The sequence below is a fragment of the Panthera pardus genome, unplaced genomic scaffold (assembly GCF_024362965.1).
Source record: "Panthera pardus isolate Hobbes unplaced genomic scaffold, ASM2436296v1 HiC_scaffold_2, whole genome shotgun sequence".
NCBI lineage: Eukaryota > Metazoa > Chordata > Mammalia > Carnivora > Felidae > Panthera > Panthera pardus.
The window spans coordinates 75231926-75253378 of record NW_026526765.1 but is presented as its reverse complement, the minus strand read 5'-3'; the positions used below and the strand labels follow the sequence as shown (position 1 = coordinate 75253378).

The following is a 21453-nucleotide window of genomic DNA, read 5'->3' as shown; positions in this document are numbered from 1 at the left end:
AAACCATAGATTATCCAAAATACAATGTCACCCTGTTATATATAAAAAATATTTTTGCATCATCTGTAAAATAGCAACAAATAAGAATTTTCCTTTAATTTTCTTATTCTATTACATCCTAAATTTGACATTGGTATATATATTGATGTACACATCTATACACATCTGTTAACAAAATGGTCGGTCCTTAAAAGAAAATCCAGCCTTGTTTTCCTACTTTTTTAGTAAAGGGAAATTAGATGTATAACAAAGATTTGTTTTTATGTCTCTTGGTTCTTAATTTTATTATTAGCCTTGATGAATAACTAATATTAAAGTAACCCTGAAGTTATTTCAGTGTTCTGTTCTAATCATGTTTTCTAATTCATATGTTCTTCCCTCTTGTTTTGGTTTCTTGTTGGTCCCTAAGGAATAGCCAAGTGACATCCCTTGCAGCTTTAATAAACGAAATAGTTGGGGGAAAAAATGACCCTTAATTAGCAAGGCAAGAATTCACATATCCAATAGTAATGATGGAATTGTTTTTGGGGGAGAGAACTACGTCTCTTACATGGTTCATTTTTTACTCTCTTACATTTACTTAGGGGATGAAGCATGGAACATATAGGAACCAATAGAACAAGGCTGTGGAGCATAATAGTGAGCAATGGAGAAAATGGCAACAAATAAGGATGAAGAGCCAGTGCTTTGGGAATCCTAAAGGGATTAGAAAGCCATTTTTAAGCAGGGAAGTAAATGGCTTTGGTTGCTGTGTGGACAGCAGATAGGCTGGAGTAGATATGAAGAAACCAGTTAGGAAGCTATGGCAGTGATCTAAAAAAGATGATGTAATTTGGACTAGGGTGATGGCAATACAATAGAGCTTGTTGAGTATATCTCACGCTCAGCTGCATTTGTAAAACAGAAACTGAACACCATTCTTTTAAAACTCTGCTTCCAGATTTTTGAAAAAAAAAAGTATTTTTCACGTTAGTAAATACATGTAAAGTCTATAATATCAATATGATGTCCCATTTGCTAATTTTAAAAAATTAATTTATTTGAACTATAAATCATTGTCCCAGGTCATAATATCTTTATAAGACCCTGTAACTAATATACTTAAAACCTTGTTCATTCTCTTCCCTGTTGAAACTGTAGATTTTTCAGTGTGAACTCGGTAAAATCTACCTCTCCATAATAGATTTTTTTTTAAAGGTGTTTGTTAAGGAAACAATATTGTAAACAACATTTCAGGGACTATATTGAATGAGACTTAATTTAAAAAAAAAAGGTTTTATGGATTTTTGCATACTGACTATATTCAGGAAGTTACTAAATATATGCTAAATATACTAAATATGTAGTATATATAGTGCTATATATATTATATACATACTACACATAGTATATATATGTATATCATTATATATACAATATGTATAGTACGTAAAGATATATAGTACTATATATAACATATATAAATATAAAAGTGCTACTAAATATTATTTAATTTCATCTCTTCATTAGCACTGACCTAGCAGAACCTGTACCTACAGCACTGAATTAGATATTATTAGATGGTGTTCTTATTCATAATGTAGGATCATGAACCTATTGAAAAATTTTAGTATTTAATTTAAACCCTTCATTTATAGTAATTCTCATTTAGTATAACTCAGAAATGTTATACTAACTTATATTTTTCTTTATTAATTTTTAAAAAAATGTATATATCTTTGCACATATACCTTCCCCAAATACACTCACAAACACACAGATGCAGTTGTTTCTCTGGAGTATTGCTTAGGTTAAGAGTAGCAGCTTTGATGGCTTGGCATTACAGCATTTAGAGGTGTGGATAGCCATTTGTTATAATGATGCTAAGCACACATGGAAGAATACAAATTATATGATGTATATTTAATTTTACTCTTCCATAAACTTGAAAAGGGGCATGCTTCCTCAGGGATGTCGAGTGTCTAAATTTGAAAAGGAAATACATGCTAGTTTTGTTTTCTGGGGTTTTTTAATATGCAATTAACATGTGGTGTTATAAGTTTGGGCTTTTGTATATCAAATTTCATTTCTTAAAACAATGCACATTTTATACTGAAGTGCAAAATACTGAACGCTCTTACTATATGCAGAAAATTGTTGTATGCCTTTATTTCTAAAGTTTATGACATATGGAAGAGTTTTCTGTGATGTGGACCCTATTGACTATTGACTGTAGACTTTGTACCTTGACTAGTTTAACCTTTTCAGATAGAATTTTCTACTTAGAATGTTTGTAGTTCATGTTCTCTAGGATCCCTTTCAGTTCTGATGCTCTGTGATTAGATGTTTAAAGACCATGATTATCTAAATGAAGGTGGAGGAGCAATGAAAGAGATGGTAAGATTAATGGAACCTACATGTGCCACCTCCTGCTGATTATTTTAAATACCACTGCAGTGTAACAAGGCATATTTACGGATAGGCATGTAATACATACATGCACTATTTGATGGTGGAAAAATAGCTCTATTCTTAGACGATGGTATTCAGTTTACGAAGCATGATACTACATCAGGTACTTTGGAACTTAAGGTTAACAACTCACTGCTCCTTACCCTCAGAATTCAGTTGTGGGTTTGTATTTCAAGAGATTTTTAATTTTTAAATTCTAGAAGCTATTAAAAAAAAGTTACCACTAGACTTTCTAAGAATGCCATAACAGATTTTTAAAATAATTAACCTAAACATAAGTAATTTATCAAGACTTAAAGATAGTGGAGTTATTTTGAGAGGTTGAGCATATACTTATTTACCTTATTTGTATGGTATCACTCAAGATTAAATAACTACCATAATGAAAATAGAGTGACTTTCAAGTAAAGCAATAGGAGAAAATGCTTACCATATACCTTTTGTTTAGGAATCGAAGGATGAACAGTGGAAACGGGCTATGGATTACTTAAATGTTGTCAATGAACTCAATTATATGACTCAGATTGTTATCATGCTTTATGAGGATCCTAACAAGGTAAAAAGAGTTCTTGATTTGGGTGTATTACCATAGGTAAATAAATAGCCTGACGTTTTTCATTTTGAAAATGTTCTATAATATTTTTTAGGATCTTTCCTCAGAGGAACGCTTTCATGTTGAATTACATTTTAGTCCTGGAGCTAAAGGATGCGAAGAAGACAAAAATTTACCATCAGGCTATGGATATAGACCAGCTTCAAGAGAGGTAATAAAGATGAAATTCTCAGGGCTTGGTTATATACTGTGAGATCATGACCTGAGCCGAAATCAGGAGTTGAAGACTTAACCAACTGAGCCACCCAGGCACCCTGGGAGGACAACATTTCTGAGCATACTAGAATTTTATGTTTTATTTAGATTTTTTTGTATTTTTTTCAAAATTTTTTTGATGTTCTTCATTTTTGAGAGAGAGACAGTGACAGAGACAGAAACAGAGCTTGAGCTGGGTAGGGGCAGAGAGAGAGAGAGACACAGAATCCAAGCAGGCTCCAGGCTCTGAGCTGTTAACACAGAACCCAATGTGGGGCTCGAACTCACAAGCCAGGAGATCATGATCTGAGCCCAAGTCTGACACTTAACCGACTGAGCCACCCCGGGGCCCCTAAACTTTTTGTATTTTTAAGGCCATTATTTACAATGCTTAACTATAGTTTTGGTTTGGGTTTTGGTTGTCGTATTACTTGAGCACTGTTGAAAGGAGTATGGCCTGTCGCAAAAGATGAGTGCGCAAATAAAGTGCAGTTAAGCAAAGGTCCTCATACTGGATGGAATGAGGCCCCAGGGCCCCCCGACTCCAGAATGAAGCTTTTTGTTAGGATAATTGTGCATAAAGTCATCTAAGCAAGTGTTAATTAATCTAATGGTTTAGCTTTTCAAGGTTGAATTTCGAGTTAATTGTTGCTATAACACTAGGAAGGGTCAGGTGTGAAGGAGGATCCGGCCCTGGACAATGTTAATGGCTCTAGGCTTAGGAGTCTAGCCAGCCTAGTTCAGGTATGTAAACATTTCCTAAGGCCTTGCACCTTCTCCAGCCTTTCCCTTTTGAAGTCTTTTCCTTTGATGCTTCTCTCCTGCATCTCTCACAGAGCACTATTGCATGGTAAACATTGTGCTAATAATAATAAGCACTTGGCACAAATTATTGTATTTTAATTCTTAGAGTGATTTTACAAAGTTAAATATATATTAAATTTAAAACTTTTTACTAAACTATAACTCATATTGATAAATCCAAAGTGTATAGCTTAATGATGTATTGCAAAAGGAACACAATTATAAAACAGCCAACCAGGTAATAGATAGAATAATATCATCATTCCAGAAGATCCAGTTGTGCCCCTCCCTGTCATAGTCTCCCTGTCTTCTCCCCAAAGATACCTATCAAGACAGTTAGCACCATGTTTTAATTATGAATATTTTTGAACTTGTTATAAATGAAATCACAAAATACATGCTTTTTTGGGGGGTGTGAGGTGGGTTTTCTTTCATTATGTTAATGAGTTTCATCCATTCTGTTGTTTCTGTTGTCATATAGGATTACATGGCAACAATATATAGAAGTAAATATAGTGCAATGTGTTCATCTATTCCACTTTGATCATTTGTTTCCAGTCAAGCTATGAAGATGAGTGCTTTCATGAACATTCTTGTACAAGTCTTTTGGTGAATATATGTACATATTTCTTTTGGATATACATCAAGGAGTAAACTTGCTAGGTCATAGGGTGTGCATATGTTCAGCTTGAGATAATACAGTCAAATAGTTTTCTAAAGATACTGCCATCTTTGTCAGCCCCTGGTATGATATAGATACAGATACAGATATAGATATAGATAGATAAATAGATTTTTTTTTTAATGTAGCCATTTTGAGGGATATGTAGTGATTTCTTGTCATGGTTTAAATTTACATTATCCTCATGACCAGTAACGATTGGCACCTTTTCATATGTTTATTGGCCATTTGGATATGCTTTTATGAAGTGCTACTAGCTTGGACCAGTATGGTGTTGAATAGAAGTGTTGATACTAAACACTTAGACATTCTCAAGCTAAAGCAAAAAGTAATGTTGCAAAGAGATCTTTTTGGGATTTTGATTGAGATGACATAAATTCTCCAGATCAATTTTGAGGGCAATAACACAGTATTTGAGGGCAATAACAAGGACTTGGTATATCTCTGAATTTATTTAGCTATTTTTATATCTTTTTGGTACAATTAAGGGGCTTTTTTCATGTGTTGTATCTTTGTCAGATTAGTTCCTAGGTCTTTGTATTTTTATGCTATCATAAATGGCTTATTCAAATTCTCCTTTGTTTGTTATTGTCAAATTGAATTTTAACTCATTTTTATATGAAGATTTTATAACTAGCAGCCTCATTGCATGCTATTATTCATTCTAGTAGTTTATCCATAGAGTCATTTGGATTTCCTATGTATATGACCATATCTATTAATTGTGACAAATGTCCAGTACAGTGTTGAGTAGATTTAGTAATGGTAGACACACTAATATTTCAGTGATTTATTAACTGATGATGTGTCAAGATCTTTTTTTTTAATGTTTATTTATTTTGAGAGAGAGAGAGAGAGAGAGAGTATGAGCAAGCACGAGCAGGGGAGGGGCAGAGAGAGAGGGAGACACAGAATCCAAAGCAGGGTCCAGGCTCTGAGCTGTAAGCACAACCCCACGCAGGGCTCGAACTCATAAGCCGTTGGATCATGACCTGAGCTAAAGTCAGATGCTCAACCAACTGAGCCACCCAGGTGCCCCGATGTGTCAAGATTTTAGATATCCCTTAACCAATGAAAGAAGTTCCTCTTCATTTCCTATACTCCTTAGTTTGATGAGGGGTTTTAGGTACTTCTGCTTGACTTCTTTTTGCTAATCTAATCTTATGTTTGTGAGATTCTTTGATATAATTATATTTACTTTTAGTCTGTTCATTGTTGCTGCTTTACAAAACGTGTTTTAGTGTTATGACTATGCCCCAATTTACTTATTCTATTATAGATATATATTTGGTATAAATTTTTTTAATTTGTTTATATTTTACCTGGGACTTCATCTTATTCATCTGTGTCCTGGCACACCCAGTAAATACTTAGTAGGTCATCGCATGATTATTTATGTATGCAGTCATCACATGTGTTGGGAATATTTGGAACAGAATTTAAATATTCTGAAATTTATAAATTAAAATGCTATTTTAGTTTGTGCTCATGCTGATGCCATTCCTATATAATAAAATTGATGTCTGTTATTACTGTCATTTGTTATTATTTCTTATTTATTTTGGCATTTGATAAAAAGTACTTTGTTTTAGATGGCTTTATATTGTCATTTAGCTGTTTAATTTCTCTGTGGAGTATATGTTTTTATTAAAGTTGGGTACTCTGTCATCTGTCTCATGATACCTAGTACAGTACTAGGCTGTTGTAAAAATTCAATTAATATGGATTGATTTGAATAAACAAACTTGTATATGTACTTCAACTGACTTCACCAACTGGTGGTTGAATTTGTTCATCAGAAGAGAATTTATCTGAATTTTATATGTTGTATTCTTTGCCTACAGAATGAAGGCAGGAGATCTTTTAAAATTGATAATGATGAGGAACCACATACTTCTAAAAAAGATGAGGTTGATCGTGCTGTGATACTGTTCAAACCAATGGTATCAGAGCCAATTCATATACACAGGAAGTCTCCACTTCCAAGATCTAGGAAGATGGCTACAAATGAAGTAAGTATATGTGTCAGAGCATGTTTTCATTAAATAAACTAACTATATTTTAATAAACCAGAAAAGAAAATACAGCTTTAATTATGGAACTTGGGACCCTGACAGATTTTTTATTTTTATCTTTGCCTATTTTTCTAATAAATATTTTAAAAATATAGAGGCTATTAAAAAAGAGATCAGTTTTAAGAATCTGGAGCTCTATGTATAGTTTTTGTAACCAAGTTGAATAAATACGGTAAAATAAGACCTTTCCAAGAGCTGATCTATTTTTTTTTTTTTTGTCCTGTCACTTTAGGTTATTCTAATAAAGAACTTTTTTAAGAGTTTGATGTAATGAGCAGAGAATAATTTTTGTCTGAAAGGAGAGAGGTATTGCCAGAAATGCTTCAACAACAACTGATTCCAGTGACACTGTAATAAAGATATGAACTTCTAAAATGTCAGCCTGATTGCAAAAACCAGTATAGGAATTTGAAAATTTGAAGAGATAGTTGAAAGTTTACCTTTGTCTACAGTTAAATAAAGCTAGTTCTTATGTTCTCTAATAGAATAACACTTAAATAACTACTAAAAGAAGACTTAAGAGGAAAGTTGAATAGTTGGATTGTAGCTAGTTAAGTAAATATTTAACACCTGTATATATTTTTATATTTTAAATACCTTAATTTTGGGTTATCTGTGTTCTCAGTAGCATGATTCTCCCCAGCACTGATTGAGATTAGTGCTTATAAATGTTGTCTAAATGCTAAAGTAAAAGCATAGAGCAAGATTGTAAGATAGAAACAACCATAAACTTTTAATTAGAAAAATATTTTTTATTGATAATTAAACATGCCAAGACTTAAGAGTTAGGTATAACATTTATTTAGCAGTTGTTGAGTCAGAATATAAACAACAAAAAAGAATTATGCTCATTTCTATAGCCTCAAATTATACAAACATAAGTGCTTTACGATTCTCAAATTTCAAATGTATCTGTGACCCAGTTGGGCAAGTATGAATAGGAAAAACATCCATCAGTAAAATAGATTGTTATAATTTTATAATGAAAATTGTGTACTAGTTAGGATTTCTATGATATTCTAAGTTAATTATAAAAGAGGACGACTAACAACTGTAGAATTTGGGATTATGTTCTACTATACTTAATTTAAAAATGAGATACCTGGGGTTATGTTCAGGTATCTTTAATTAAAAAAAATCGGGAAATGACATATTAATATAACCTAAACTACCATTTGTGTGAGGGCAGTGATTTTGATGTTGTTGAATAAGAGCAATCTGCAAATTAATCAGATTGTTCAAAATTTCACCATTAAATCTTCTCCTGCACTCCAAAAACGTTATAACACTGATACAGCCAAATGTGTTGGGAGTCCATTTTGCAACACATTTATGTTTATAAAATCTTCAACAAAATTACTGCCCTTTGTTAATTCTTAAGACGCAGAACACATTTATAAACCTTTTTCTCATACTTAAATAGTTGCTTTCAAGAGATTATTTCTATGCCATGCTAAACTTTTACTTCCATAAGGTAAATAATTCAAGTAAAACCTTGAAGACTTTTTCCAGCGTCCACCATCTCCATGGATATCAGAAGTTTGTACTTCCAAAAGACACACAGAGAGAAAGACTATTCTCTTCATTTTGTGCAAGTAGATTTTACTCTGTCCTCACTGTCTGAAACCTGAACATGCAAACATGTAAATGAGAATGTTTGCTGCATGTTTTGCCTATTGAACTCTATGAATAATCTTTGGAGGGGGTAAACAAATAAATAACTTGAAAGTGGAAACAAGTGCAGTTTGAATCCATCTTACCTCTTTTTTTTTTTTTTTTTTTTTTTTAAATATGGCTGGCAGACAGGTTTTCTTTTCTACCTTACATACATTGAAATCTCTTTAACCCTTTGCACAATTCTTTAGTGCTTTGGGTTAAAAGGTTAGTATAGCACAAAACGTCTCGAATATCTAAAATTAAACAATACTTTCATATTTTATAAGTTGCTAAGACAGAAAATTGTTAAATCTTTCCAGTTTTAAGAGACAAGGAACAACTATTAAGCAGTATAGATATTTTGTATATTTAAGATAATAAGGTAATTCTTACAGTTGTTGTCACATGCAATTAGATTTGTAAGCCATTCCTGTCAATTTCTCAAATATTTGAATTATTTGGCTCCCAAATTACTGTTTAATAGTTTTTTAAAAATTGTTAAACAAATGCAAACAAACTGTATTTTTTTTTCTTTCTGATCATTTGGCTCTGTTGTATCTAACTTTGCATGCTCTGCTTTTTTTTTTTTTTTTTTTTTTTTTTTTTTTTTTTGCCCCTTTCTCACTTCCAGGAAGAGAGCCCCCTGAGTGTGTCTAGCCCAGAGGGTACTGGTACCTGGCTGCATTATACCAGTGGTGTGGGTACTGGGCGTCGAAGACGCAGATCAGGGGAACAAATCACTTCTTCCCCTGTCTCCCCCAAATCATTGGCTTTCACATCCAGTATTTTTGGCTCATGGCAACAGGTTTTTAAACTTTACTTCATTAAAATTTTCTACCTGCATTCAGAGCAACAAATAGCTGTCTTTGAGGACATCTAATCCCTTATATTTAACATCAGAGTAAATCCTTCTGTATTTTAATTTTTAATTTTCAAATGCTTGTGATATCTGACAATATTTGAGGGAAAGAAACCACTTACATTGCATGTGTTTAGGATTTTTACTGGGAGGGTTTTAAATATCCAGGAGTAAAAAATTAATAAGTTTTATACTCCTGGAACTTTTAGTGTTAATAAAAAAATTTTTTTAAAGGAGAGAAATCGTTTTTTTGGCATAGTTGTCCTTTAAAACATTTAGAAACAAAATTACATAATTTGATGGTAAGAAAATTCAGTAACCATTTCCCCCATAATTGAAATATTAGACTCCGTTTGGAATTTGCTGAGAGTTTGAACATTTTTTAAAATCCAAGATTTACATGGTCCTGTGTTAATTAGCAGGGCTCATGTAATATTGATTGTTCTCTCCCTCACTATTGCATTATCTGGAAGTATCTAAGGGATATATACAGCATGGGGTTTAGTTGTGTAATATTTTAATGCTCTCTTTATGAGAGGGTATAATGTATAGGTGCCCACTAATAATGTGGGCCAAAGTTAAATGATTTCAGAAGGACTTTCTGTGATGACATTTGGAAATTTAAAATACTAGGGTTTGGGGTTTGTTTTGTTTTATAGTGGAAGGTTTTACACTTCCATGCTGTTACACATGACTTTTTTGAGAATTTCAGCAATTTCCTTTTGGAAGTATAATGCATTTGATTATAGGAAAAGGGATTATGGTATCCATTAAGGCTGTGAATATTTAAAGGTTACTCTGATAAAGCCCGTGCATGGATCAGTAATTGTATGGTGACCTCAACAGTCTCTGTCTGTCTTTTCTTTTGTTTGTGATTGTTTTTTCCCCCCTTCAAATACAGGAGCTGTTTAAAAGTGGGCATTTGGCTTCTTTTAAGAGAGTGTGAAATTTTATCAATCTATTAATTGTTTCTTTTCATCTGTCTTGTTTCATACATGATATTTCATTCTGAATGCCTGCTTTGCACCACTTCATTGCAAGGACTTCATATGAAATGGACTCCCTTCAGAAGGGGATCTTGCATGATCTTTCATGTTTTATGTATTTCTACTAATATTTATCATACAGCTTATTAACCTTTGTCTGTCTGGAACAGGCTGCAAATGAAGTATGGACTTTTAAATTGATTTTACTGTTTTACCTCATTTATTTTGCTTTCCTTGTGCAGGTTGTATCTGAAAACGCTAATTATCTGCGAACACCAAGAACTCTTGTGGAACAGAAGCAGAACCCTACTGTAGGTATGTGGTCTAAAGGAAATTGAACTCCAGACCTTCAACTCCCTATTTTGCACACATGTAAAACTAACTCTTCAGTGACGAAAGCATGACCAAATGCTATGCTTTATTTTTATTTAACATACACTAATTCAAAAATGTTGAGTTGTACAACTCAAAGTATACAATAAAGTTTTGATAAAATGAACAAGAAATAGCATTTAATTTTGATGTATAATTTTTTTTAAGTGTCCATAATGTAAACTGCTTAGTCCAATTGCCAATGGTAGTTTTTAGTCTTGTATTCTATAAATTAAAATCCCAAAATTCTTTAATTTAGGAAGGAACTTCATTTTTCCCACTTGATAAAATTGTGAATACGTTATTGCATACAAAACAGAACCTTCTACTTTTCTGATTAAAAAAAAAAAATTTAGGGGGGCGTCTGGGTGGCTCAGTGGATTAAGCATCCAACTCTTGATCTCAGCTCAGGTCTTGATCTCAGGGTCATGAGTTCAAGCCCCGCGTTGGGCTCTGTGCTATTGTGAAGCCTACTTTAAAAAATTGTTGTTGTTGTTGTTGTTGTTGTTGTTTTTAAGTTACTTAGTAAAGAGTGTTTTAAACCCTTTCTTGGTGTATTAATTTTCCTTTTGACTATTTCCTAAGAAAAACCAAAGCAAAACTAATGCACAGGGATAGTTGTTACTCTTTCTTTACCTATAGAACATAATTGGTTCTTTGCAAATAATGTTGCAAAGCAACATCGAGAAAGATCTTGCTAAACTTATCGGTTTTAAGCTCATTGTTGATAAACTATATGAGGTAATAGCATACTGTAAGTAGTTGTCTAAATAGGTTTAATAAAAGTATAAATAAGTAATTTTCAACTATATATGTACTTTGCTCTGTATACTAAGTATATGAACTGCTTGTTGATGCCTACTTACTTGAAGATCTTTAGTTAATTACGTATAGCTTGTGTTGGTAACTTAATATTGCCACATGATCTTCCTTTATGTATCAAAATGTATTTGATAGAAACTTATTTAATCTTCACCTAGTGGTAAAAGTTTTACTAGGGTGTGAAGACTTTGACTACAAACTAAGCATCAGTTGGATTGGCTGTGTTTTATTTGCTAATAATGTGTTTCATAGGGTCTTATTAATTAAGATCTTAAGTCATTCAAGTATTAGAAGTGTAAGGTGATTTAGGCCTGGATGACCTACAAGAAGTTGTTCTTACCTGGTCTTCTCACAAATTAGCAAGCTTTGTTTTATTTCATAACATATGTTGATGATTCTTAACTCAAGGGTACCAGAAAAAATTCTTCATTTACAGACATACATTCAAAAATGCTGATCTATTGTGACTAGATCTGTGCGAAGAGAGATTTCTTTATATGACCTGTTAATGCAAATTGACAGAATCCCTTATCAACCTAAATTAACTTCTATAGTAGTGTTTTTAATAGTTTTAAAATGTATATGTCTAATTGTGTAGGCATATTATTTTCCTCAAAGACAACATTTTATACAGTGTTAAGTACCCTTATTTGTACATATGATAAATGGTGGTGGTGATTATATTAAACTTGACATTATAAGCGAATTGTGAGCCTGTTCAAGGCACTGCCAGATAAGTGTGGTAAGAGCCATGTTATTGCATGCTGCATGAATTCCCAATGTGAATGGAAGAACACCCGTTGTGTATGTATTTTCTCTAACTCCCATCAGGGTCTCACTGTGCGGGCCTGTTTAGCACCTCGGTGCTCGGGGGTTCTTCAAGCGCACCTAACCTACAGGATTATGCTCGTACTCATCGTAAAAAGCTGACTTCTTCTGGCTGCATAGATGGTATGTGCACACATGCACACACAGATTCATATCCACACCCATGCACACACCCATGAGCATATAGTACTTCTCAAAGACAAGCCTAAGCCCACTGACTAACTCAAATGGAATCCTAGCACCCTTTGCCTAAGTGACAACCAGTGCTCTCTCATCCATAGCTTGGATTCATGTTTCATCAAAGAGTTAATAGTAGTTAGACATACAGTACTTATTCAATAAATAGTTTGTTCAAATGTGAAGTTTAGAGCTGCATTACATGTATTGGGTCTTTTAGATAGTTGATAAGCCATATTATAAAGAATAAATCTTTCTTTGATCTTTTAAACTTTTGTTTATCGTTATCCCTTATTTTACTTACTGATATTGATAAAAATAAAATAAAGTGAATGGAATGTAGATAAGTAGAAGAAAATATACTTCTATACTTGGCAATATTTTTATAAAAACAAACATATGATGAGAATATTTTAGAATCCCTAGTTGGATAGCCTCTCACTGTTGTTAATGTACCTTAAGTTTTAATATTTGGACTATCCTTGGAGGCTTCTGGAAGCTTGTCCCTTCTATTAATAGGAGTGTTTATTACCCTTTGATTTATTTAAAACTTCTTTTCATATATCCACAAATTTACTTAAGTCAGTAAAACATGGACTTAACAGAATTGCTGGCTCATCCTGCTTTTCTTTCTTTTGTGTATTTCATTAAACACTTTGCCTCTATCCTCAAGCCATTTTACTTTTAACCAGTACCCTCTCTCATTCCCTTCTGCATGTCACCTAATTCTAACCTCCTTATATATTTGTTTTTTCCCTCTTTTTTTAAGTGTCCTTCTTTTGGTAGCTATTACGAATTTCAGGTACCTGTTTTTCTCTTTCTCAGACGCCACACGCGGTTCTGCTGTTAAAAGGTTTTCTATCTCATTTGCTCGACACCCAACCAATGGTACGTTTTGCTTTTATTTTAAAAGATACTCCCCTGCTTCATCCTTTTTTATTTTTCTTTTATTTCAAACTGTGGGGTATACAGTATCATTCATTTCTCCATTCTTAATTTCAGTTGGCATGTAATTCCAACTTACTATTAATCCAAAATATTGATACTGTCTCGCTCCCTTTATCAGCTGTAATTTACACAATCATTTAACATCACTCATCTCAAATTTTTAAATGACCACAATGATGATGAGTTTTAATACTAAATTAGCACCTAAAAATCCCTTCTAATTTCTCAAGTGATCAGTCTACACAAATTTTAAAAATACAACAATTAGTATTGTTTTCTTTTTAAGTCTTAATTATTTTAATGTTTTTTTTTCTTCCTGAATTCTTTTCTGATCACATAGTTATTTTATTGAGCTACTTGATAAAAAATACTGAGCCACGCTTGTCAAACAGCCAGATGATGTCTTTGAAAAGTTCTTGGGATCTAGGAGATGTAGATTTCACTGTGTAACATTTATCAGTGGCTCTTTGTCTAAAGCAAACTCAACCTGGTCTGGAGACCTCTGAAAATTTTATCCAGTATTTACTTTATCCTCATGTGGCCGTATGGTTTGCTGTTGTCAAGCAACCAATTCTTTTTGGTACCACTGCTTTTCGTTAAAATTTGGAGAACTTCTGATAGGAAGAACACTAAGCTAAAAATCTAGAAAGCTCATTCAGTTAAATTCAATTTCTGAGGCTGAACAGTACAGTAAAGTGTTTTTGTGGCCATTGTTTATAAACTGAATTGTTGCATTATTACAGCTTTCTTACACAGAGCTTGTTCTTCTGGGTCAAGAGGGAATATTTACTGACCACTTGTAAATAATTGAGGATAGAAGAATTTAAAAGAAAACATACCCGTTTTTGCTTTTATTCGGAATGAAGGTACTTTTATCCCCTGGAATTTTTTTTTTTCCTTTTAACTGCAAATACACCTTTCAAAAATTCAAGTCAAGTCTTTCAAAAACTTAGATGAAACTGAAGGATTAAACACAAGTTTATAGCCATTCTCCCCCTTCTGGATCCTATAGAAGTGCACTAAATACTTCTGGAGGTGGAGTAAGAAGATCTCATCCTCAACAAGAAAATTTACCCTTAAAGCTTATGTGCTTTTCCTCCTTTGTAGCTCTTTAAATGCTACTTTCTGAAGAAAAAGATCCTTATTTGATACAGCTGCAGCTTCTAAAGAACTTCTTAGAAGAAAAACCAAAGTCACAAGAAAAACAAGTCACAAAATTCTAAGAAGAGACATTGCAGGTTTAAGACTGACTATAGTTTTTGTGCAGAATGCTTATGTATTTACAGCCAGTATGGAAAGTTTTACATAGGAGAAATCTGTGTTTACTGAAGCTTTAAAAAAAAAAAAAAAAAGTTAAATTTAACAGAAAATAGAGTAACTTTATATTCCTTTGGCTAAAGCTTTTTTAAAAATGTGGATTTTCCACACATGTGACTTAATGCGTTTAAAATGCATTTCTTTCAATTCTAGAAATGTTTCTTTGGGGTTTTCAAGATTTTTTTTTCTTTTTTATACTGTGTTGTCTTATCTGTCCTATGAATTGTCATTTGACTCTTTCACTTTTTATTTCCCCCTAACTCTCATGTTATTTCCATCTTAATACATATCATGGACTTACCCCCTCCCTTCATCTTTAGTTCAAGGAACATGGTGAAACAAGTATCTTCTGACAGTGCTTTACCTTATTTTCTGGGCCTCTGTGCAGAACACCTACACCTCTATAGGTGCTGGTCCGTTTCCTCTGTGGAATGTCTAGGCTCCAGTGGTATGTTTTTATAGCTTCTAAACATGACAGCAGGGTGGCTTTTTAAATTGCTGCGCTAACCCTTTCATTGTGCATTAAATACAAAGTTTACTAAAGATAAATGGGGAAAAAATGCAGTCCTGAGGAACCTGATTATATTATTATTTGCCTGTTATAAAATCTAACAGGCAAATGCAAGGAAATAGCTGTTACAGAATACTTAGCAACATTCTGATGAAAGGATAAAAAACATAACATTGCTAAGTTCAGTGTAATGCAAAGAAAGGGTTTGCGCTTATTTGCATGAGTCTTATACTTTAAAAAAATGTATTACTTGTGCAAGCCCAATTCTTTTAGTGCTTTATTTAGGTGCTTTAGCTGCTGTTATGGTATAGTTTGTTTTGTTTTGTTCTTTAAGCATATGTAACATTCCGTCATGCTTTGGTTTGCACCTGAAAATCAAACATACCAATTTTGTAAATCCTTTGGTTATTTTCATAGAAAGATTAGATTCTCTTTTAACCAGTTTCCCTATTCCAGCCAAGAATTAGTCAGTTCTTGGGTCACTGTTTCCTCCTGAAATTAAGTAAATATCAGTCAGTGTTAAAATGAGCACATGCCTATTGAAGCAGAGAATTTTGTAGTCTGTTTGAGTTTAATTAATTTTTACTTTTTATTTAATAACGTTAGCCTTTATATAAAATCTTAATCTAAGTATTAAAAGTATTTCCTTTGGAGGGAAATTAGTTTGAATGTTAGAAAGAAGAGGTGCAGGAAGACTTACTACTTTAATTGTTTATGAGAGCAATTTTAAAAGCCATTCAGTTGAATAAAATTTAAATCAACAGGCAATTTTTATAAAAAGCGAATAACCTATATCTTGTTTTTTAAAAAAGTGTATATTGTAAGCAGTTTTGTTTCACTGATGGTATTAATATTTATGTGCATGGTTTGTTTCATGAAATTTTTCTATTTCTGTGCCATTGTTGAATGCAAACATGTCTGTATTTTGTATTGCTTTTTACTTGGCCTAACGGTACTCAGCTAGCAATTTCCAACAATAGAATATTTGAGTTATTTCAATAAAGGTAGGTAAAATGTGTTTTGGAATTTGATTTTCAGCATAAATGAATGAGTGTGGTTTTCAGGTCACACTAGAGAGTATTGTTGGCCTTGGTATTACTAGAAAAGTTACTTAAAATCACTCCTCAAGTAATTACAATGTAATCATTTTTCAACAAGAAGTTAATTTTAACCTCCTAGCATCAGAGACACATCATGGCATCAACTTACCTGTCAAATAGACCTGATTTTTATAAAGTACAAACTTAATGTAATTTTTCTGTCCCTCCCCCCCCAGGTTTTTTTTCTTTAAGTATCATTCTTAGATTTTACTAAAGTGTAGAATGAAATTGTGTGCATGCGGTACTATGTGAATACATTTAAAATGAAGTATTTGTCACATCTTGTTCCAGTCCCATATTGCATAGCATCTGGTGTCATGACTTCAGAGATCTCATGTGATTGCATGTGATAGATTGGAAAGACCTAACCTGTACAGTTCTAAGCAATGGTCTTCTTCCTTCTTAATTATTTTTTAAATATCCAAATTTTTTTTCATTTCTTTTTTTCAGGCTTTGAATTGTATTCCATGGTGCCATCTATTTGTCCTCTAGAAACTCTTCACAATGCCCTGTCTTTAAAGCAGGTGGATGAATTTCTTGCTTCCATTGCTTCTCCATCAAGTGAAGTTCCACGGAAGGCCCCTGAAATTTGTAGGAAAATAATTATTATTGTTATTATTGTTGTTGTTGTTGTTGTTGTTGTTGTTATTGTTATTAGTTTCATTATTTTGTGGCAGTGATATTATCAGACTATAAGAAGAATTATTACAACAAACTCATATAGTGATAGTGAATAAAATTTTAGGAGAGAAGGGGGTATAAAGGAACATTATTTGAAATTCTTTGGTGTTATTGATGTGGAATGCACCACTTTTCTTTATAACTCCCAAAAAACTTTCCTCCCAAAAAAGGAAAAAAAAAAAAATCTAAGACCCAGCAATAGAAGTCAACAATATAGACTGATGGCCTTTTTTTCGTTTTCTTATTGTGTGTGATTTTACAATAAACTTTTTAAAAACTACAAAATACCATTTGTCATTAACCCACACATGCACAAATAACCATCCATGCCTCACCACCTCTGGTACATATTCACAATGATTCAGAAGGAGCTCTTGGCTAAAGAGAGCAAATTAGGACAACAGGTTTTCAAATTATGTTCTTCAGAAAATATTCTGCAAAAGTTAATGCATGTGTGTGAAGAAAAGGGATTCATGACTCAGTAAATTTTGGAAACTGTATTATATCCCACCTCCCTTTGGAGAGACAGAGTTACATTAATGTAGGAAAACTGTATACTTAGATTTTCCAAAACTTATTTTTTGAGAAGACACATTTTTGGTGACACATTTAGACACCATGTAGCACTATTCTGAGGGACATCATTCTGGGAAACCTTTAGGGCTACCTTTTTTGGGTATGAGAAGTCAGCTGACTACTATGATCCCCAGCTCTATAGGATCCTTCAGCCTGTGGGAATTTCCAGTTTAGGAAGCATCCAGTTTTGGAGAGCATGCTCTGCTTAGTTAAGAATCTTGCTAGGGCTAGTCCTTTTTTTGGAAAGTCACAAACATTGAGTGTATACCTTTCTTCTTTTTGTAAGGAGCATACTATAAATGTGTTTCTCTGAAGAATGAAACCAGAGGTCTTGGAATGAAAGCCACTTTCGTGTATTGCTGTTCTCTTCCCTTTTCTGGCTTCCACATTGTATTATTCTAGAGAGTTCTCGTCACATTGTATTCTGTCTAAATGGCACCCCTTGCATTTCTCCAGTATAGTGGGCTTCCCTTTTCTTCCACGTCTGGTAGTAGAGGTCAGGTTTCAATCATTGATGGCAATGGAGAGATACTTGGGTTTATGTTCTAAAATATTTCACTTTAAGAATGGTTTTAGGAAGTAGGATTTAATTTCAAAGTTTTCCTGTGAATGTGTCTGACTCTGAGAATTGATAATACTCCAAATGAAATAACTTCTTTAAGCTGTGTGAGGTCAAAGTTAGGAAAATGAAGTATGTTTATCTTCTTTTCCCTGTTAGCTGATAGAATGGAAAATGCTTTTCCTCAGAATGCAGTGGAGAACCTGAATTAATTCTCATTTACCATTTACCCCTTTATATTTGATGTTTCACAGCTTCACTGGGGCAAGGATTTATAATCTTAAAATAAAGATGAAAGAAAAGTTCTAATTAGTAAAAAAGAACTTAGGATAGATAATCAATGTTATTTAGAATTTAGAAGATTTTCAGTGAGTGACTTACAGGTAACAGCAGTAATGACATCTGTTTTGGAAAGAGAATTGGTAGAACATTTACAGAAAGAAAATCTCTGAAGGTATATTCTGTGGTGCTGTTTTATTATGATGGCTTTATTTCTGTGGTTAGTGAATTCAATTAATCAGAGTATATTATTGAGGTGTATTAATGAAGGATATTAAATTCCTTTTCCAGTTCAGATTAGCTCTTTTCTATATCATGGATATAAGTTGTACCCCATATTCTCTAGTTCTCTTAAAATTTCATGCCATTACTTACTAAGGAAACTAGATAAGAACGTAAATACAGTTAATGCAACTCATTGAGTTGAATAAACCTTAAAATCAAGCTAGTTCATTGATCTTCAGACTGTATTCCCAAGAGCTTTTGGAAATTCCATTAGGAAGATGATGCTGAATGGTTAGGCCTTATGTCATGCATGGCTGCTTCAACTAGAGTATATGTTTTCATCTATTTGATTTAAGATTTCATTTGAGAAAAAATTATTCTTTAAAGAAAAAAAACTTAGACACCATTGAGGAAATCAAGTGGTTAGTGGTCAAGCAATACTAAAAAACCCATGTCTTCTGAGTATATGGTTTTCTAGTTCTTCTTGAGTAGTAAAGAAAATAGGTGCCAGCTATAATAGAAGCCTCTGAATCCTCTGTTTTATACTGTAACTGCAGAATTAAGTGAGGTTTGATGAGGGGTGGGAGGGAGGGGAAAGTGGGTGATGGGCATTGAGGAGGGCACCTGTTGGGATGAGCACTGGGTGTGGTGTGGAAACCAATTTAACAATAAATTTCATATTAAAAAAAGAAAATAGGTGCCAGCTGTAATAGAAGCCTCTGAATCCTCTATTTTATACTGTAACTGCAGAATTAATATTTAGTAATCACAGTATATTTATATTATTTTATACTTAATTCCCTGAATTGTCAAGGAATTAGCATTATAATGTAGACTATATTGATTTTGTGCTATTTATAATGAAGCCGATATTGTTAATCCTCTGTCGTTCAGAAAGGCTTTTTCCTCACTTCAAACAAAATTAAATCAATTTTGTGGCAACTAGAAGGTAGCTTACAATGGAACACTAACAGTATCAGATGGGGGGAAAGGTGTGGAAATACTAACTGGATAAGTTAGAGATGGAAGTTAACGAGACAGGATCAAACATGTAAGCAGGAAAGAGCTTAGTAGTGGTGTAGTGCTTTACATGATGCTTTCGGGATTTTTGTCATCACTTGTATGTTATATCGTTAGTGACTACTTGGAGCTTCTGCCAATGGGATTTGTATTCATTCAGTGTAGATACGGGTCAGCCACATGAAACACATTTGCTGTGACTGGCTCACGTATTTGTTTTTCAGAGACATGCTGTTTATTGCTATCAGGTCCTCCAAAAATTGCAAAAGCAGGCGAGTTGGTGTTTTGTTAACTCCTCACCTCCCTTCAGTTAAGAACCTGGAAGCTCATGCCAGAAGCTCTCCTTCCCCAGAGGACTTCATACTTCAGAATTACCGTACTTTTCCTTTTCATGCCTCTCAACCACTCCACCTTGATTAGAAAGAGAAAAAAAATCTTTAAAAGTCCTTGCATTAAGATAAATCTCACTAGGTAATATAGGGAGACAGTCTGATTTATTACTTATAAATACAATAGATTAATAGACCATAGTGTTTACAAAGTAACTGTCCCTGAATCTCTACTTCATATTTTTAAGAGAAAAACAATTTGGGACTTTTTTTTTTTTTTTTAACTAGGCAGTAAAATTATGCCATTAGCTCTCTGCCATCCCTTAAGAATCTGAGTTTCTATCAGGACAATAAAATTAAGTCCATTGCTCTATTCTTGGCATGCCATTAGTAAATACTGTTAAATGCTTATTATTTGCAGTATAAACAGAACATCTATTGGGCTAAGAGCATGAGAGAACTTTTTATAGGAAAGATGATGTATCCGAATTTACTTTGTAAACCTTGCATTGTCTATTTTCTCCTGTAACGTATAGTCCTAAGTCCACTAAATATGTCATTAGAAATTTCTAAATGTAAGGACTTGGTAAGAGATTACTGAACTGCCATATCTGTTTTGTTTTTTTTTTCTTTTCAGCCTCTTCAGCTTCACGTTCCAGTCCAGTAATGAGAAGAAAAATATCTTTAAATACGTATACACCTGCAAAAATCCTCCCAACACCACCAGCTACCTTAAAGAATACGAAAGCAAGCAGCAAGCCAGGTTAGCAGTGTGTGAATTTGTGGATTCTGTAGTGCAATTAGAGGAGTAGTAATAGCTTGCCTTTTGAGTTTAAAATCTGTTTTTAAAAAGGATCATTATACTTCCTAGAGTTAAAAACCGTTATTGTAGTCTGTTGATGTATTTGTATTTTTTCCTCTGTTGTCTCCCCCGCCACTGTATCTGTTAATAAAATATATTTCATACTCATACTGTTCTCAAAACTAACTTATGAACTGTCTCCTATTGCTTTTCTTTTGAGTCTAGGCTTTATTTTAGTCATTTTATATGAAAGATTTTTTTTTTAATTTTTTAAAACATTTATTTATTAGTATTGAGAGACAGAGCATGAACATGGGAGGGACAGAGGGAGGGGGAGACACAGAATCCAAAGCAGGCTCCAGGCTCCAAGCTGTCAGCATAGAGCCTGACGCAGGGCTCAAACTCATGAACCATGAGATCATGACCTGGGCTGAAGTTGGACGCTTAACCAACTGAGCCACCCACACGCCCCCTATTTTTGTCTCTTTCTTTACAGTGTTTTAATTCTCCATGCGCAGTCTAATGACATGAGTACCAAATTCAACTATCTTTTATCAGCTTTTTTTCTATTTTTTTTAAAGATTTT

The 21453-nt window shown here is 33.3% G+C and overlaps 1 protein-coding gene across 21 annotated transcripts in view; it reads left to right on the top strand.

Moving 5' to 3' along the window:
• PPIP5K2 (diphosphoinositol pentakisphosphate kinase 2) overlaps positions 1–21453 on the top strand; it is a 72582-nt gene that overhangs the window by 43590 nt on the left and 7539 nt on the right. For 3 of the 21 annotated variants that reach the window (XM_053907162.1, XM_019450559.2, XM_053907161.1), the window contains 10 exons: positions 2900–3007; positions 3099–3215; positions 6590–6757; positions 9108–9281; positions 10564–10636; positions 12347–12466; positions 13346–13408; positions 15174–15233; positions 16847–16987; positions 20703–20828. In XM_053907162.1, the coding sequence (XP_053763137.1) occupies positions 2900–3007; positions 3099–3215; positions 6590–6757; positions 9108–9281; positions 10564–10636; positions 12347–12466; positions 13346–13408; positions 15174–15233; positions 16847–16987; positions 20703–20828 (1150 nt within the window). Of the gene's footprint in view, positions 1–2899; positions 3008–3098; positions 3216–6589; positions 6758–8294; positions 8587–9107; positions 9282–10563; positions 10637–12346; positions 12467–13345; positions 13409–14211; positions 14812–15105; positions 15138–15173; positions 15234–16846; positions 16988–20702; positions 20829–21453 lie in introns of those variants that run through there. The other 18 variants (XM_019450562.2, XM_019450561.2, XM_019450573.2 and 15 more) reach the window with 15 other exon arrangements.